The sequence below is a fragment of the Cibotium barometz genome, chromosome 3 (assembly GCF_041138505.1).
Source record: "Cibotium barometz isolate CiBa-2024 chromosome 3, ASM4113850v1, whole genome shotgun sequence".
Taxonomy (NCBI): domain Eukaryota; kingdom Viridiplantae; phylum Streptophyta; class Polypodiopsida; order Cyatheales; family Cibotiaceae; genus Cibotium; species Cibotium barometz.
The window spans coordinates 12192285-12210942 of record NC_141048.1 but is presented as its reverse complement, the minus strand read 5'-3'; the positions used below and the strand labels follow the sequence as shown (position 1 = coordinate 12210942).

The following is an 18658-nucleotide window of genomic DNA, read 5'->3' as shown; positions in this document are numbered from 1 at the left end:
GCCAATACTTTTGTGAGGGTCAAAATTTGGGCACGTTCTTTTGTTCATAAAACCCGTGATTTGTTGTATGCATGTTGCAAGCAAGCTATATTTTTGAGTATGTATTGATAAAATATTTTCTCGAGGAAGCCTCGACAAAAGTTCAATTATTGGACATCTGTTATGCCATCTATTTGCCATAAGTAGATACACTCGCATTTTCTCAAAGAAGTCTTGACACAAGCTTAATTACTGGACATCTATTTGCCATAAGTGACACAGGCACATTTCTATAGCTAGGTGCACTTGTTGATGCACTATGGATGCTTGCATGATCTGAACAAGCTAAAATGATTATTATTTCAGCAATCATGCTCTTTAGCATTACTGGATATGTGCCTCTAGCTATTGTGAAACCATGGCTATGACATAAAGACATTGGGTGCAAGTGCATGCATGAGTTGAGCAAAACTGAAATGACAACTTTATATGTAATCATGCTCTTTAGTGCTGGCATGCATGAAGTACCTCGTAATGATAGGAATTCACCATGCTGGTTCTCTAAGATGAACTCTCTTTGGTATATAAACTTGAATCTAGTCTTGAATGCCTTTAATACATGAACTTGAGTCTCGTCTTGAACACTGAGGTGAATGGGGATGTCATAACACTAAGGATGACTTCCATGTAAGTCCTTGTGGTGGTGATGTTTGGTTAAAGAATATGGAAACTATTGTAGTTATTGTGGTACCCTTACATAATTACAAAAAAGGATCTTCATGAGGCATGAAGATATAGAGTCTTGCAACCATTATCAAACCCACATAAAATTTCAGATCAGTTGCATTCAAAAGCTTGTTGGATAAGGACAAAGTTCAACCTAGCTTCATGAGAGTAATTTCACAAAATTGTAAACGATAAACTCCATTATGCATAGCAAAGACTGCCCGGTATGACATTCTTGTCGTCGGTGTGCCCAAGAATCCATGCAAGGTTCATGCAGCATTAGTTTTCAAATGTTTCAAACAAGAGCCACCATGTGGCTCCTCTATCCCCTTGTGCAGAACCAGCCATGATGAAGGTTGACATGAATAAGCGAGGCCGATCTAATGTACCAAATTGATCTCATTTTTCTTACAGGAGAAGAAAAATTAAGACTATTGGGGAGCTTCTTTTGCCTTCAAAAATTCCATGAAAGATGTCCGCTGCTCTTCAGACATTGCAGCAAGCGAACAGTCCCCAACACCCCAATCTGCACCTCTTTGACAATACTTATCTTGAATTTCTCGTTTGTGCCTGTTACAGAGTTTTACAGACAAGGTTTACCAGAGACCAGTCATTATAGAACCCGAAACAACGACAAGCGAGCCAAATATTTTGAAAACCTAAAAACATCATGTATTACTTTTCTGTGTTCTCTTTTGATCGCTTCAACAATTCTTGAACGTAAGGTGAAGACTTGAACTTAGCATCAAGCCCTTCATATTTCATCTTATTTTCTTCTGCATTGGAAACAAAGAGAGTTAGAATGGGAAACCCTCACTGCTGCAAAAGATGATGAACGTGCACAAAACTGTTCTGAGCCTAAAATATGTAACTAGGCTGGCTTCATTAATGAGGTTAAGCTTATGACAAAAGGGCTGTGTAAAGAAACTGCTTCATAAACTGTTACTTTTATTACCAATTCCAAGACTAAATACGTGAGTGGATTGCTCATAATCAAGCATCTCCAGCTGGGAAGTTTCCCAGAAATGGGAGGATTCCCAGGAGATTTAAACCCAGATCAGGCCATGCACAAGCTCTGCCAGACACCTGGACAGTGGACTCCAATGGTATGGGATTCTAGGGTTTGGGTAGGTCTAAGCCAAGGCCTAGGGGTGCTCCCAACAGAGCTGTGGTTGGCAGTCAGCTTGCCAGCAGCCCCTTCATTTGGTCTTCATGTGTATGTTTGTGAAAGATAATGTTTGAGGGGCTTTCATGGACTCTGGCAAAGCCTGCAGATGTAGATGCCTGCATCTCCAAACCTTCATCATCACATCTTACCCTTCTCTAAGAGCAAAATATATACCTAGATGAATCCAAGAACATGCCCAAATTCACCTTATAAGAAAGTGCAATTTATAACCTTATGGTAGTCATCCACAAGACAATAAACCATCAACTCCATCATGCATAGTATGGACTAGATACTATGACATCCCCACTAATGTCATCAGTGCCCAATAGTGGGTGTAGAACTTGGTATCAATATATGCTCCCACATACACACACCCCACGCACACACACAACATACATTCATACAAAGGTATGTGTACTGAGTTTCTATCAAAGCTCTAGAGATACAGGGCGCTTAGCCATAATGAAGCCTAGCACCAAGGATCATAACAAATAGAAAGAATTATTACAACAAAAAGGTAGTTGATAGGGCATATGCACCACTAAAGATAGAAAGAATTAACACAATATCAACTGGCTGCAAAATATTGCATTGTGGGTAGCAATGCTGATGACAATTTCAAGTGATGGTGTAGGAGTTGGCTTCTTATAGCAAATAGGGCACCGAGAGGTGTGGGAATAGCACGAGCAGTGTCCCCATTTGAAGGATGGCTTAACTTGGGGAAGATACAAAACACTGCTTGTATGAGGTCTAAATTAGAGGATTCATATGTGGGCTAAGGGCACGCAAGATGAGGTCTAAATTGGCTAAGAGCTTATAATTAATAGCCTAGGAATAATTAAGTAGAAAAGCTTATAAATAAAGCAAGGGCCAATAATAGCCAAGTTATTGCTTATTGAAGTATCCATGTGGTAGACAAGAGGGCTACCAGGGGCGTGCAAGACCTCAGGGCCATGGAGCTGCAAAGTGGGTGGTTTGGCCTAGTGGTATGGGATGCTGGGTTGGGCCATCGGTACCAAGCAGGCTTGTGGCAATCAGACATCCTCCATAATATACTCTTTTCTTGGGGACTCTGTCATCGATACCACTTCCTCTCTTGAAAGCTTTCCGGCATCCTTGAACACTCCCTCTTGTTGAGCTTCATCTATGTATGGACTTACCACTATATGTGCTTGCTTTCTTGCTTGGATCTCTTGTTGGCAACCTGCCAACTTTGTTACATGCGAAGTTCTCGGTAGTCTTCTTTCAGCCCTAAGCACTGCGTAGGAACTCTTGATGCAAGAACAATCAGCATAGACAAAGACAGGAGAGAGAGAAATGGCTGTGTATTCAGTATATTCATATAGTACAAAAGGGTACATGTTATGTGACCTTTGGCCTTCCCCAAAGGATAAAAAAAGCTTAGCTATGACCAATCTCCACTTGGGAGAGAGATGTCCAACAATGAGCAATCATCAATGAGATGCCTTTTATAGGCTCTTGGGGGAATGTCGCATGCACCATGCAGTGAGGTGCAGTGTGACACACTAGCTCATCAAAAGTGCTACACTTACACAGATATTTAGTACCTTTTTTAGGAATATTTGTCGTACGCCATGACCCCATTGTGAGCCCTAGTATGGGATTTGTCAAGCACGAGCTATGTAGGTCTGTCTCCCAGCCTTAGAAAGTTAGATGTTAGGGTCAGTTCCTTAACCCACTTGGAGAACAAGCATTTAGGTCATCTGAGGATTAGGTCATGTGAAATCAATCCTTTAGGTGCATATACAAAGCATATTAAAGCATGTAGAAGCATGGGTGTATGGGCCAGCCCATGGGACCTGCATGGCATGGGTTTATGGGCCAGCCCATGGGGCAGCCCCTAAGACCCAGTCGGCAGCCTTCATGGGCCTAGAAACCCTATCGGCTAGGTGTGGATGCACTCAGGCAGCACCAAGTAGTACCACATCAGCCCGGCCTCTCCTCGTGTCTGGGTCTCCTCCTCCCCAATCTCAGTTACTCCAACTGTGGAGTCTGACTCCATCCACCGTTCCCCCTCTAGTATCACAGAAGAGTCCAAGATCCTTCGTACTCTGCAGATACCGCAAGATCCACAATCCTGCGTCCCAATGAGTCTTCAAAGGCGTATGCATGAATGAGCTCAACAGCCCCACCGAGAAGCTCAAGTCCAATCTCGTGTTTAGCAACCAAATCAATGAACCAAACCGCTTCCGATACAAGGAGGCATCAACCTGCTCACAAGGATCATCAATTGTAACTTTGGTATGCCAAGTCCTGGGAACCTGCTGAAGACGATACAAGGCCTTCGGAAACCTGTAAATCCCCCCTCTAAACCCGTCAAAGCCTGGAGGCTGCTCAACAAACACCTCCTCCTGCAAGTCAACATCTGCCACTTGCATGGCTTTCCTACAAGTCCACTGCGAAAGAGCTTCCTCAACTGCAGGAGGCTCTTTGTCCAGAATGATACGAGACATCAAAGCATAGTTTACCTATAGCTCTGACTGACGAACGCAAGAATTGGAATGTCACTGCCTACTACTGCCAACATCTAGCAAGCCATCCACCATCAGAAAGCCTGCTGTAGCGTATCCACATTCAAGTGGTCATGACGAAACTGCCACACATCACCTAGCTGAGAACCTGTAAGAGAGTGCTGAGCGTTTGTAGATCCCATTCTCCACTCCGCCTTTTCCCATACAATCTGGCATGTTACTTTGTCCTGTAGAGAACAAAATGCTCATCAAACTCCACCCGTATGCCAGTCTTGCAAACCTCATGCACTGACAACAGATGAAAACCAAGAGATGGGACGAAAAGAACCTAGGAGGAATGCTTCCCCCTCTGCCATTGGAAACGATCTCTAACCTGCCCTCACTGTGAATAGGGATAGTAGACTCATCACCAATCAAGATGTGACCTGCATGCCTTTGAAGATCTTGTAATAACTCTAGGGAAGGAGTCACGTGCCTGGAAGCACCACTGTCGAGAATCCAATCCCGAGTGTCCCTAGCGGTGATTCCAACCGCCTCCCTGCTCGAAGAAGATGAAACGCCGATGTCCATAATCTCCAAGTACACAAAAGCCGAAGTCTTCACGGTTACTGTTGAGGAATCTGCACCCTTCTCGATGCTCCGCTTAGGACATTTCCTCCAATAGTGGCCTTTCTCACCACAATTGTTACAGGTCCTCTTTGCCTTCAAGGCGTCACGATCCAAGTCGGGCTCTTGCTCGAAAGACTCCTCCTGTGAAGACTTCCCTTTGCCCTTATTGCGGCCTTGCGACCGCTGGCTAGTCAAGGCCTCAGAACCTCCACCCTGTGGAGGGTTCGTAAAACGCTCTTCTTGGTCCAAGACCATGTGATAGTGCTGAGCCTACCACTGGTGATCAAAGAGGAGTAGAAAGCTGAGTACCAAGAGGTCAAATGAGATAGCAAAGTGATGGCCATGTCCTCTGAAGATATCTCCTTCCCAGCTTGAAGAACCTCCTGCTGAAGAGCCTGCAACTTGTTGACGTGCTCCCGCATCGTCGAAGACTTTGCAGGATCCATCACCCGCATCTGCACTTCCAAGGAAATCCGCTTCATGGGTGATACCCTGTTTTACAGAGAAGCCAAATGCTGCCAAATCCCTCTGCCCAACGTCATATGTTTGATATGATTAATCACCTGTGGTGTGCAATTAAGGAAGATGAAAGAACGCACACGGGCATTGACACGATCCCATAATTGTGCCTAAGCTTCCCGTTCTTTCCGAGTAGAGGATAAAAGCTCCCTGTCCTCCAACTCTGGCCGTGGAACACCAACAATAATGAAATCAGCCAAGTCATAAGACTCCAATACAGACTCCATCATAACCTTCCAAATGCCATAGTTGGTCTTGTCCAACTGTCAATCCACCGGGAACGTGGGGAGAGTAGGGACCTTCACGTGCTTCTCAGCCATCTCAAGCAAGTCTGCCATCTCGGGGGGGTTACTTTGGTCTTGTGAAGGGAGAGTGGGTGGAAAAAAAAATGAAGAAGAGGCTGCAAGTAATATGCAATATGCAAGGTGGCTGTCCAACGGTGATGGCTGCCTTCTACCCGATCTCCAAGTCCCGAACACCCAAGAGATCTCCAATCAACACCAAAAACCAGCAGTCTCGCAAGCTCTCCAAGGTCTTCAAGAAATCAATAGTCTCACAAGCTCTCCAATATCTCCAAACTTCAAGCCACCTGGGGCTCTTATACCATGTCGGAATACGCAGCAGATATGAAACAAAAACCTGAGAGCACACGTAGCAGGACTCTATGCTGCAGACGAGCAAACGCAAGAGAGAACCACCAGCCTGAATCTGAACACAGAACTGGGCGTAGAAGAGCAAACGCAGAAGAGAGAGAGAGAGAGAAGCTGTATAAACTCTGCTATATACAAGATCCGGTACAACACAATGAAGTGGGGGTAGGGGTGGTATTCCCCCTATGCTGGTCGGCCAGCCAAAAGACAGCCGACTGGCTGCTGGACAAGTCCACGACTGCATACAAGCAGTCGGCCAGCAGGGGAGCAGTCGGTGTCACCATTTGGCCACCCGAATGGTTCACTCTTGCTTTCACACTATGTACATATTGGATTAGTGTCCATGGCTTATGGAATATGCATATGCAGGTGATTGACACGTGTCATGCTGTATAGTTGGATATGATATTCCACTGGGACTTGATGTTATCATGCCCGGAATATCTGGAGGACTTGGCTTTCCGCTGGGACTTGTGCCTTTGTGTACATGCCCGGAAACGCCTGGAGGACTTGGCTTTCCGCTGGGACTTGTGCCTTTGTGTACATGCCCGGAAACGCCTGGAGGATTGGCTTTCCACTGGGTCTGGTATTGCATATACTTGCCTGGAAACGCCTGGTCTTATATGGTTTCATGAACGGAAATTGCTCATGCCAATGCTGCATTGCATAGCATCTTTATGTGCTTGCCTGCAAATGAAATTGCATGCTGTTTTCATGCCTGCATGACCTATGTGTAGTTCCGGGTAAGGGGACGCCCGCCCGTGAACCGTGCGTGTGAAACTGTCTGCTGACATGGTTGTGTGGCATGTGAACAGGTGGTAAGTATTTCCCGATCTAGGCTCAAATAGCCCTTAGGACTTAGCCAATATTTATAAGTGAGTGCGTTCCCATTTCATTAAAGTTTAGGCGCCCAAAAGTCACTTATAAATTATGACCTCTTCCAAGTTCACACTCACTGAAGTCCCGAGGCGGACAAGACTCAATGTCCAGGACCTGATCCTCCCCTTTTACTCATAAATGGGCATCTCCCCATGTCCCTTCACCTGATTGGACCCCAATTCACTTACTTATTAAGAGAAATTCGTGTTTTCTCTTCATGAGGATTTTTGGAGGCTGAAAACTCTGTTTTTCCACCATTTCTCTCCATTTCCAAGCTCTCCATAGCCATACCCAACTTGCTAGGGTGTTTTCCAAGCTTCCAAGAGTGTTTCCAAGTGCTAATCACTCTCCTACTCACTCCCAATGACTGAAATTCAACAAAACAGCTCTCATTTTTGCTGTAATTTCTGGTCTTTTTGCTGAAAACCCTAATTTCAGCCTTCCTTTCTCAAGTTGAACCATAGGGGAAGCTTTCCCAAGGTTCCCTTCATCCTCTTGAAGACTTTTGTCGCGAAGGATTGCGGCAAATCGAAGATATCAACACTTCTAAAGCTTCCAACGCGAAGGCTTCCGCTTGCAACAACTTCTATGAAGACTGGTAAGGTAATTGGACAATGTATTGTCATTACTTACTCAGTAGAAGGGCAGGACTCCTTGTTTAGCCGCCCTGTGTAGTATTTCTCTTGTCCTATGTGCTCTTGAAGATGTTGCTACCTTGCTTGGTAGAACATAGAGCCAATGGTAGAGAATATGGGCACTGAAGTCGGGCCGGGCATCAAGGCAGCTCCTTGGTGATCTACATCGACATACCATTGTTTTCTAAATGCTGAATTTCATATGCATTGGCATGGAGGATTTGGCAATGGATGCCCGTGAAACTATGTATTGAATTTCTCCAATAGTAATACAATTTACTCAAGGGAGGGGTCGGCCGTTCCGGCTCATTGTGTGCCTCTTGTCAATTCAGCAATTTACTTCTTGTATTTGAGCAAGTGTCCTTCAAATCTTAGTGTATTTAAGTGTATTGATTAGCATTGTGTTCAACCAAGTTACATTGGTATCAGAGCATACGGTTCTCTTTCACTTCTATCGTGAGAGACGATCACCGTGAACACTAGCTATCTCTACACTTAGAACATTATGGACAGCCATACAATGAATGTTGGAGATGCTAATACAAGAGGCAGGGACAATGAAATGCATGCCTCCAATGCTTTACAGGATGAGCAAACTCATGTGGTGCACAATAGGGAACATGAATATGTGGGACAGCCGTCTCGTGGCAAAGAGAAGATGCAAGAAGAGGAGTCCATAGTCTTGAGAGCTGAACTTACTCGTATGCAGGCTCTTCTCCATGCACAACAAGAAGAATTGAATCTCTATCGCCGCGAGGATCCATTGGCACATGATCGTTTGAAGGCCAAGAAAGCTGAATCTTATATGGATCATACAATGGCAATGATTGCTCAAGAGTTGCACATGCAACCGAGGGATGCAGCACGTGCATACTTGGCTTGTACCGAGGATGCCTATGCAGAAAAGGCAACCATCCCACATGTCTTGGAATCCCCACTGGTGCCCGAACAAGAACTTATGTCTAAGAGGATGAACCTCCATGCGATGGGAGAGGAATAATCAGTGACTTCACGCCATGCAGGAATATCTCATGTAGCCCGTGAAGGATACAATGTTTATGGCAGTGGTCAAAATGTATGTCAAATGCCATTGCCGGCTGAAAATGTACATGCACAACACATGCAACATGGGCTGCAATTTTCTGTTGGTGCAGGTATTCCGCGTATCTCTCATGCCACTCATGCCTTCGAGTGTGCTCGTGAGGGAGAAGCTATGGCTGAAAATGTATCAATGCATGTTGAGGGGCCAGCCATGCCTCATGCTTATAGGGCACATGTATCTATGCCTTATGCATCACCTTTTGGTCCAAAAATGATGCCAGTGGACAAACATGGGGGAAAACATGTTGAGATGCACACACATGCATCAAAGTCTCGTGACTTCAAAGCCGGAGACAAATCTGTGAAGTTTGACACATATCATGGAGAATATGATGCATCAAAGGCACTTGCTTTTATTGCCCAGTTTGATATTGCTTTCAGTGATGAGGATTTCACTCAGAAATCCATGATCCCGCATGTAAGCATGTTCATGAAAGGCACTGCTGCCCATTGGTGGCTCACGGAGAAGCTCTCACCGAATCCTGTTAGATCATGGAAAGAGTTCAAGGAGAGGTTCTATGCTCAATTCTTGCCTCCCAATGCATTGAATGAGATAACAATGAAGTGGGATTGGGTAAAGCAAAATGAGGGGGAATCGGTAATGCATATGTACAAAAGTTTTGGAAAGTGCTTTTGGAGGTGTCTCCATTTATGCATGTCACCGAGGCGGAAAGGAAGAGAAGGTTTCAATCGGGATTGCAACCCGTGTACAAAGCAGGATTACAAATGTATCCTGGTCATACCTTACACCAATTAATCGCAGCCGCCACCCACCGCCACCGAGCAATTGGAACTCAAATTGAGTCGATCCAATAAGGCTAAACCCTCATTTCAAGGCAAAGAGAGGGCTGTCCAAAACCTGCAAAATGATGGACAGCCACCTAAAAGGGACCAAAACCAAGCCAAATCAGGTCCAAAAGCTGAAAATAAGTTTGCTAAAAAGCGCCCTTATAAGCCGGCAAACTTTGGTCTTAGTGCTGAGAAGAAGGAGCAATATATGCGTGAAGGCAAATGCTTTACCTGTGGCAGCACTGAGCACATGGCAAGAGCATGCCCAAATAAGAAGAACAAAGCTGAAAATGCTAATGTACCGAAACCTAATGTGCATATGGTTCCGGATGTGCAGGGCAACACTTCACATGATAGCAAAGATAGGGTTGTATGCAAAGCTTGGGGACAACTCAAAGATCAACCCGCTTTGTTCATGTTTGATGATTGTGCATCGGAGAATTTCATATCCACTCAGATGGCAGCTGCTTTGGGTATTGAAGTGGAGGACATGGGTCCTCAAATTGAAGCAGGGGCTGCCTTTGTTGGTAGAGAAGTGCAGGTCATGCCTATCTTTGGCAAGTTGCGCGTACACATTCAAGGCTATGTGGATCATGAGGATTTTCTTGTGGCGCCTTTGAATGGCTGTGATGTATTGCTTGGAAAGCCTTGGCATACACGTATTGATCCGTACAAGGCTTACAAGACTAACAGGATCACCTTCATACATAAAGGCCGAGAACATGTAATTGATGCTGGTGAAGAGGGTGATACCATTCCCCTTGTATCTCATGTACAAATTAAGAAAGTAATGAAAAAGAGTATTTTTGCGTACTTGATTTTTGTACGAGATCCTATTGAGAAAACTAATGTACATGTAAACACTCTTTGTAATGATAGGCTGAAATTTTTGCAAGAGCACAATGATTGTTTTGCTGATGAGTTACCAAATGAGTTACCACCTGTACGACCGGAAGATCATCACATTGATCTTGTGCCGGGTAGCTCACCACCTAATAGGCCAGCCTATCGTGTAAGTGCATCCCAAAAAGAGGAGATCATGAAGCAAGTGAATGAGCTTCTTGAGAAGGGTTTGGTTCAGCCAAGCTCTTCCCCATACTGTTCACCCGTCCTCTTGGTTCAAAAGAAGGATGGATCCTTTCGTATGTGTGTGGATTATAGAGCTTTGAATAAGCTTACCATCAAGAATCGGTTTCCGATTCCACGCATAGACGACATCCTTGACAAGTTGGATGGATCGGCATGCTTTAGCCGAATTGATCTCAAGAGTGGATATCATCAAGTGCGTGTAGTCCCTCAGGATGTACACAAAACTGCTTTCAGGACAGCATTTGGGCTTTATGAGTATCTTGTTATGCCTTTTGGTCTTACAAATGCCCCGGCTACATTCAATAGAATGATGGATCGCATATTCCGTGGGTACAGGAAATTTACAGGTGTCTTCTTTGATGACATACTAGTCTTCTTGAAGACCGAAGAAGAGCATAAAGCTCATTTGGCTATTGTTTTTGAAGAGCTCCATAAGCATAAACTCTTCATAAATGCAAAGAAGAGTGAGTTCTTCTTGTCAGAGATACATTATCTTGGGCATATTGTGTCCAAAGATGGAGTGCGGATGGATCCTGCAAAGATTGATGCAATTCGGAATTGGCCCGAATTGAGTTCAGTGCATGAGATCCGTAGTTTTCTTGGATTATGCTCTTACTACCGCAGGTTCATTCGGCACTTTGCATGGATTGCTTCTCCTTTGCATGATTTGACAAAGAAGAAGGCCGTGTTCAAATGGACTAATGTAGAGAGAGAGGCATTCCTCAAATTGGAAGATGCAACTACTCATGGTCCAGTGTTGATCGTTCCGGATTTACAAAAGCCTTTTTGTGTGGAATGTGATGCATCTGGAAATTGCATAGGGGCTGTCCTTAATCAAGAGGGACATGCCGTGGCTTATGAGAGTCGTAGATTGCATGATGCAGAGCTATCTCTTGGCATTTATGAGAAAGAGCTCTTGGCTGTAATTCATGCACTTACTATATGGAAACATTACCTTCTTGGGGCTGATTTCACTGTGAAGACAGATCACCAGAGTTTGAGATATTTTCTTACTCAAACTAAATTGTCAGAGAAGCATATGAGGATGGCCAATTTCCTCTCTATGTTTCATTTTCAGATCTTGCACACCCCGGGAAAAAAGAATGTAGTGGCCGATGCATTGTCACGAAAGCCGTATGTAGCAGCTATCTCGGTTGCCTCTCATGGGGACTTGTCTACCATGCGTGATTTGTATCATACGGATGCTGATTTTGCCACTATTTGGGCTGATTTGATGGCTGGCCATGCACATGCCTCATATGTGATCAAAAAGGGTTATCTCATGAAAGATAATTGCCTATGTGTGGTGTCTGACATGAGGCAAAAGGTTTTGGATGAGTGCCATGCTCCTCCATATGCTGGTCATAGAGGCATAATGCCTACTACGCACATGATTGAGCGGTATTTCTTTTGGCCAGGTATGCGGAAGGACATAGAGACACATGTACGTGCATGTATCACCTGTCAAAAGGTCAAATTTGATAGGCAAAAGGCACCAGGTTTGCTTCAGCCATTGCCTATTCCCACGCAGCCATGGGAAAGTATTACAATGGATTTCATTATGGACTTGCCACGTACCCAACAGGGTAATGATGCAATTTGGACAATTGTGGACAGGTTTAGCAAGCAAGCTCATTTCTTGCCGGTCAAAAAGACCATCAAAGCTGAGCATATGGTTAAAATATATCTTGCACAAGTGTTCAAACATCATGGAATGCCGAAGTCCATTGTGGGGGATAGAGATCCCAGGACTACAAGTCTCTTTTGGCGGGCCTTATTTGATAATATGGGCACCAAATTGGACTTCTCATCAGCTTATCACCGTCAAACGGATGGGCAAAGTGAGGCTGCAAATTCAGCCGTGTTGGATCTCTTGAAATGTTATGTGGCGGATCAGAAGTCTTCTTGGGAGAAGTACTTACCGCTTGTGGAATTTGCATACAACAACACGGTGCATGCATCTACGGGAAAGGCCCCGTTTGAGATTGTTTATGGTAAGGTGGTTTTGCCACCCATCCTTCGCACAAAGGATGAGATATTTGCAGCTGATGAGTATATAAGAGACTTGGATATTGCTTTTGCTCAGGTGCGGACAGCCATTGCAAGGTCACAAGACAAGCATAAAAAGGCTGCCGACAAGCATAGAAGGCAATTGGATGTTAAAGAGAATGATTGGGTATTGCTGAAATTTGAGAAAGCAAGACTTGCAAAGAGGCCTGGCAAAGAGGGTGCATATCCTAAGCTTGCAACCAGGTACTATGGACCTTTTCGAGTGATCGAGAAGATCAATGAAGTGGCTTTCAAATTGGCATTACCTAGTCATTGGCACATACACAATGCTTTTCATGTGAGTCTCCTTCGAAAGTATGTAGGGCCGGAGCCCAGTGAAATGGTCATTGAGGATCCACCACAAGTGGATGAGCTTGAGGAGATCTTGCAACCAGAGCAGATTGTGTATCACAAGGAACGCAAGCTTGCTGCAGGCAAAGTTGTGAGGCGTTACCTTGTGAAGTTTAAGAACTATCTTCCCATTGATGCTAAATGGGTAGATGAAGAGTTCTTCAAAGATTGCCCGCATATGCTTCAGACATATTTGGATGCATTTCAGTTGCGGACAACTGTTTAGAAGCGGGGGGGAATGTCACCATTTGGCCACCCGAATGGTTCACTCTTGCTTTCACACTATGTACATATTGGATTAGTGTCCATGGCTTATGGAATATGCCTATGCAGGTGATTGACACGTGTCATGCTGTATAGTTGGATATGATATTCCGCTGGGACTTGATGTTATCATGCCCGGAATATCTGGAGGACTTGGCTTTCCGCTGGGACTTGTGCCTTTGTGTACATGCCCGGAAACGCCTGGAGGACTTGGCTTTCCGCTGGGACTTGTGCCTTTGTGTACATGCCCGGAAACGCCTGGAGGATTGGCTTTCCACTGGGTCTGGTATTGCATATACTTGCCTGGAAACGCCTGGTCTTATATGGTTTCATGAACGGAAATTGCTCATGCCAATGCTGCATTGCATAGCATCTTTATGTGCTTGCCTGCAAATGAAATTGCATGCTGTTTTCATGCCTGCATGACCTATGTGTAGTTCCGGGTAAGGGGACGCCCGCCCGTGAACCGTGCGTGTGAAACTGTCTGCTGACATGGTTGTGTGGCATGTGAACAGGTGGTAAGTATTTCCCGATCTAGGCTCAAATAGCCCTTAGGACTTAGCCAATATTTATAAGTGAGTGCGTTCCCATTTCATTAAAGTTTGGGCGCCCAAAAGTCACTTATAAATTATGACCTCTTCCAAGTTCACACTCACTGAAGTCCCGAGGCGGACAAGACTCAATGTCCAGGACCTGATCCTCCCCTTTTACTCATAAATGGGCATCTCCCCATGTCCCTTCACCTGATTGGACCCCAATTCACTTACTTGTTAAGAGAAATTCGTGTTTTCTCTTCATGAGGATTTTTGGAGGCTGAAAACTCTGTTTTTCCACCATTTCTCTCCATTTCCAAGCTCTCCATAGCCATACCCAACTTGCTAGGGTGTTTTCCAAGCTTCCAAGAGTGTTTCCAAGTGCTAATCACTCTCCTACTCACTCCCAATGACTGAAATTCAACAAAACAACTCTCATTTTTGCTGTAATTTCTGGTCTTTTTGCTGAAAACCCTAATTTCAGCCTTCCTTTCTCAAGTTGAACCATAGGGGAAGCTTTCCCAAGGTTCCCTTCATCCTCTTGAAGACTTTTGTCGCGAAGGATTGCGGCAAATCGAAGATATCAACACTTCTAAAGCTTCCAACGCGAAGGCTTCCGCTTGCAACAACTTCTATGAAGACTGGTAAGGTAATTGGACAATGTATTGTCATTACTTACTCAGTAGAAGGGCAGGACTCCTTGTTTAGCCGCCCTGTGTAGTATTTCTCTTGTCCTATGTGCTCTTGAAGATGTTGCTACCTTGCTTGGTAGAACATAGAGCCAATGGTAGAGAATATGGGCACTGAAGTCGGGCCGGGCATCAAGGCAGCTCCTTGGTGATCTACATCGACATACCATTGTTTTCTAAATGCTGAATTTCATATGCATTGGCATGGAGGATTTGGCAATGGATGCCCGTGAAACTATGTATTGAATTTCTCCAATAGTAATACAAGGGAGGGGTCGGCCGTTCCGGCTCATTGTGTGCCTCTTGTCAATTCAGCAATTTACTTCTTGTATTTGAGCAAGTGTCCTTCAAATCTTAGTGTATTTAAGTGTATTGATTAGCATTGTGTTCAACCAAGTTACAGTCGGCCAGGTACAAGGCTCCAAGTTGGCCAGTACAACATCCCCACGACCAGTAAAAATGAGGAAAATACATGGAAAAATGGGTAAACACCAAAATGGGCAGGCACACGCACAACACTGGCCCTGGTGTGTACTGTACAGACAGGAGATGACTGCTAACAAAAAGCGCCAGCATTTAATGCTTAAAACAGCAGGTCTTGGGCATTTATAGCTGGCTGACAGCAGTTGTCTTCCACCAACCAGCAGCACAAGGCACTATATAAGCAGCCCCTCACTTCATTGCATAAATCGTCTCATAATTCATTCTTCAATCTCTTAGAAAACAGTTGTGTGCTTGAAGACCTTAGTCTTTGCATGCATAAATCTCAGCCAAGCACCTAGTGCTTCAGTCCATAGGCAGCCCTGAAGATTACTTCAGCAGTCAGCCTTCAGTAGTGCATCTCCCTCAACAGATCTAGGTGTGCATAAGGCTTCAAAGTTGGCTTATACCGCTTGATGGTTCAGCAAACGTCCAGTCTACAACGACCTTGCGTTTGGCACTCTCCATCACTCAATTCTCAGTTCTCCAAAGAAATACAAGCAAATATTCCTGCTTGCATAGAGAGGGGGGGAGGGGGTTATGTTTGGACTCAACCTGGTGTTGTCTCTGTTCTCTCTCTCCTCAGCTCTACCTCCTATGTATAAAAGATTAAAGTGGATTGCTTCATGCTCACTACATAAAGGTATAAAGAAGGTCTTGCAGTGCATTACCGGATCTAGCCAGTGCTTCTGGTTGTGACCCAGCTTGACTACCTAAGTGAGCAAATCTGTGAATGGTAAAACCGAGTTTAGGAAAAACCACCCAGCCAATCACCATGTTAGGAGAAGAAGGAAGAAGCAAGATTCCTTCCACCCCAATACATGCCCAATCTGGAGGATGAGTTTACAAACTCTCCCAGTGTGGGTCATCGTGTTGACTTATTCCAATAAGGTCATCGACATGGCACAACAGTTGGGGAAAAGGGAAAATGAGAAGCTAAAACAATTTCTTAGGGGGTTAGATACGAACATCAGATTTCATCTTCACAATTTCGAGCCTCAGTCTTATGACCGGGCTTTGACTCTGGCACAAAATCAAGAGATGATGCTGAACGAAGGTAAGCCTAAGCAAGTCTAGACCAGTCTCAAACCCCAGCAGCAGTAGCAGTCTTCATCCCAACCGGGTAAGGGTACTCAAAACAATAAAGAGAGTAAGGACAAAAAGTCTCATAGCACCTCACGTGCCAAGAAAACCACAAAGGCTAAGCCTAAAAAGACGCACGAGAAGGCCAAGGAGGGCATTACTGATGACGGGATTCCAAATTCTATTCTTGGATGACTGTCATCATCCCATTGCCTATTCCAGGATTCCCAAACTGACATCCTTCCCTTCCTGGCAACCTTTTCACTGAAAAACCTTGCCCAAACCCTCCCCGGTCTCCAAATCTGACGAAGATCTATGCATCTGTTCCATCTTGTCCCCTAGCCCTTCATGCCATGACCCTAAACACTTTCCCTGGTCTTCTTTTCCTGAGTATTGAGTCTGGCACTCTCACTCCACCCCTTGGAGGATCATCCTCCCTTGGAACCATTGCCTGAAAGCCTTTCTTGGTATGCCCCAAGTGGCACCCGATTCACACGACTACCATTCCAGGTGAGCAGCATATAATAAAATATGCTGCCAACCTTCTCCATAAGCAATCCCAAATCTCGCCGACACGATCTTTGTCCACTTGGATGTCTTTTGTGCACAACTAGACCCATGCTAGAGCCCTAATCTAGCTGTTTATCTGTTGCCTATTACGATTAGCCTTGGATTAGAGGATTGCACTAAGTTACAGGCTTATAAAGTCACCTAAGCATCCTCCTCCACAACCATTGAAGCTACATCCACCCCTCCTTCGTCAAACACGAATACCATACATTTATTACCCTCTTTGAATCTAGTACCCCCAATGGTATTTGGCCTTCCCAAAAGGATAACAAAAAACCTAGCTATCCACTTGGGAGAGAGATATCCAACAACGAACAATGAGATGCCTTTTATAGACTCTTGGGGAAATTAATCAACTCGCCGACCTACTGTCAACCAGTTCTATGGACACAAATAAATATTGATGCTACCGATTGGAAGTGCCTGACCTCCAACACCTAGCCGACAAGATTATAGTCCATCTCTAGCCCTCCTCAAGCCTGTGACAACTGCTACTACTCCAAAGTCTGATGTTTTATCTGCTGCAAATCAGGGATTAGCCTGGGATTAAGCATGTCCATGTGCATACACACACAAACTTGTTCTCCAACATCTGGATAGTCTCCTCATTTCCATCTATCTTATATGGTGTCATGATGCTCTTCGAGGTTAGTGGACCATCTTTTCTCCCAAGAAACCAAAGAGCTCTCTGACACCTACCAAAACTCCATGTTATGTTCCTGTCGCAAATGTACCTGAAGAAAAAAAAAACAGCTTTGTGGTCAAGGACTAGGCGAAGCTTTCATCCTTGCACGATGGAGGAAGCGTGGGTGTAGCCAACTGGCTCTGGCTTGGGCAGGGCAGCCACATATACCTAGTTGCATAAAACCCTGCCCTCTCCGTCCAAGAACTGGCCGGCCTATAGCACTTCCTCCTTGGAGGGGCCCTTCTGCCAAATCTGACTGCCTACTGTGTGCTATCATGCAGCCTGCATAGGTTGCATTTTGTTCTGAATCTGGCTGCCCTTATGTTCTCCCAAATTTCGCCTTTGAGTGCCCACCACTGGACCCCCCTGATGCACCTTCTTCCACTCCTGTCTGGCTGTGTTTGAAGCACCAATAGGCTGCCTTGCTTGCTTGCTCTGTCGGATGTCCACCCTCTACTTGGTCCGTTTGGCCCTCTTTCTTGCCTTTTGGCTGGGCACCCCTTGAACACGCCAGATCTATCTAGTACAGAATTTGCAAAATGCAGCTTTGATGAAAAAAATGAAAACCTGACTGAAAACACAGATGATGATGATGGGTTGACCTATGAGTTGGCCAATGGGTAGAAGCATGTCCATGTCACACTCAGAAAAGTGTGCACGTGATAGTTGAAGCCCATGTTTTTTTTCTTGCTTTTACATGTCTTGGGCGCCCCAAATGTTAATAACCAGCCCAATGTGTGTGAAACTCTTTACTCACAGGGTGCCCGAGCAATAAAATGTCCAGCCTTTGTTAAAGTGAGTGTGAATCCGAGGTGCTTGTTAGCAATCATCTCCTGTCTGTACATTACACCAGGGCCTCTGTTGTGGGTGTGCCCGCCCATTTTTGGTCTCCAGCACCTTAGCCCGCCTTCCTCTTGCACCTTCTCTTCCCGTACAGTCCAAAACAGTCCACCAATCAGCAGCCTAACGCTCCCCCTCTTGCTCAGAAAAACTCCCAAGATCTATCTCGAGCCTAGGGCTCTGATACCATGTCAGAATATGCAGCGGAAATGATAACCAAACTTGGGTAGACAAGAGCAAGTAGAATGCAGAAAATAGACAGCACAAGAAACACAGAGAGATAGGTGTGTAAACTCTTCTCTATACACAAGATCCGGAGAAAACTGAATGAGGAAGTGGTGGGGGCAAGGGGCCTATTTATATGCCCCTGGGAGAGCAGTCGGCCAGCACTGAAGATGTCCACGACTGCATGTGCAGTCGGCCAGCACAGAAGATGTCCACGACTGCATGTGCAGTCGGCCAGCACAGAAGATGT

The 18658-nt window shown here is 45.0% G+C and overlaps 1 protein-coding gene across 1 annotated transcript in view; it reads right to left on the bottom strand.

Annotated features, from left to right (window-relative positions):
* Positions 1-533: 533 nt before the first annotated feature.
* LOC147639719 (uncharacterized) overlaps positions 534-18658 on the bottom strand; it is a 34514-nt gene continuing 16389 nt past the window's right edge. Inside the window, exons 3-4 of the mRNA XM_086822439.1 lie at positions 1385-1481; positions 534-1275 (exon numbers count right to left, since the gene is read on the bottom strand). Of these exons, the coding sequence (XP_086678565.1) occupies positions 1137-1275; positions 1385-1481 (236 nt within the window). The 3' untranslated portion in view covers positions 534-1136. The remainder of the gene's footprint in view (positions 1276-1384; positions 1482-18658) is intronic.